At 35.7% G+C, this 1198-nt stretch overlaps 1 protein-coding gene across 1 annotated transcript in view; it reads right to left on the reverse strand.

The window, feature by feature from the left end:
• Positions 1-1198, reverse strand: part of LOC106108953 — a 12915-nt gene continuing 11717 nt past the window's right edge. Inside the window, exon 5 of the mRNA XM_013290324.1 lies at positions 1-53. Coding sequence (XP_013145778.1) covers positions 10-53 — 44 coding nt within the window. The 3' untranslated portion in view covers positions 1-9. The remainder of the gene's footprint in view (positions 54-1198) is intronic.

A 1198-nucleotide genomic window follows, 5' to 3' on the forward strand; every position in this document is an offset into this window, starting at 1 on the left:
CTCTCATCGTCACAGATCGGCAGTTGTACACCGATTATATGCCATGTTTCTTTCTGTAATTATCATCATCATCATCACCAGCTCACTATACATCCTCACTGAAGAGTTCGGAGCCTACCCTAAGGGTGACCAGGCCATAGTCAACAACGCTGCACTGCGGGTTTCATCACTATTTCCTTCACCGTAAGAACGTCGAGTAAATTAAGTACATTTGAAAATCGAAAATCACATTGGTTCGGCGGGAATTGAACCCAAGACCTGTAGACTACAAATCAAATGCTCAAACCCCTGAGCCACCGATGCTTTTAATTGTTGACGTTTCTTTAAGCGTATAGTAAAATACTATCTTACTAATATTATAAATGCGAAAGTTTAGATGGGTAATAAACTTTGTAGCCTATACTGCTGAACGGATCTAGATAAAATTTGGCTTAGTAAAGGGTATTCTGGAAGATCACATAGCCCACAGAAACAGTATGAACTGAATAATGTAAAAAAGATTACGCAACCAAAAAAAAGACAAACTGTGCAAAAAAGAGTACGGATCAAGAGTCTGTAGATGTTAATTCTAAAAAAAAAGCTGAAATAGATGAATTTAGCTATCACCAAAACGGAACTAAATTAAATTTAATAAAAATAGAACAGTGTCGAAAAACAAAAATTACCTATGATCCCGGTAATGCAGGGTCCCATGGGATACGGTTTAATCTCTTATTTACTCGATAACTCCTAACAACACAACTTATTAAAATCATGGACATATAAAACATAATTTCCAAGTAAGTTTCACTGTTTTTTTTACACAGACGAAGTCACTGACAAAAGCTTGTATCAGCCTTTTAAACAAATACAATATCGATCGGTAAACAATTGAAAATCGGCTCCACTTGAAGTATCATTTTGATTTAAACTCTCGCGGATGTTCGTAACAATTGCAAATAAAACAGCTTGTAGAAGACGTGTTTCAGTATTGATTTGAAATTTGGAGTCTGCGTACTAGAGTTCTCTATGTTTCTCAAAATTTTTCAACAGATGACATTGTCGAGTTTAATTTCATAATATCGTTTGCTAGGACCGTTACACAAGGTAGGTAACATCATTGCGTTTGTTCTTCTCGTTACTTACGAGAGATTCTCTTACAAATAAAAGTTTTAAATTTTTGCAAAGTTTCCCCTATGTGTGGTGGGACTCCGAATAC

The sequence above is a fragment of the Papilio polytes genome, unplaced genomic scaffold, assembly GCF_000836215.1.
Source record: "Papilio polytes unplaced genomic scaffold, Ppol_1.0 DF821400.1, whole genome shotgun sequence".
Classification (NCBI taxonomy): domain Eukaryota; kingdom Metazoa; phylum Arthropoda; class Insecta; order Lepidoptera; family Papilionidae; genus Papilio; species Papilio polytes.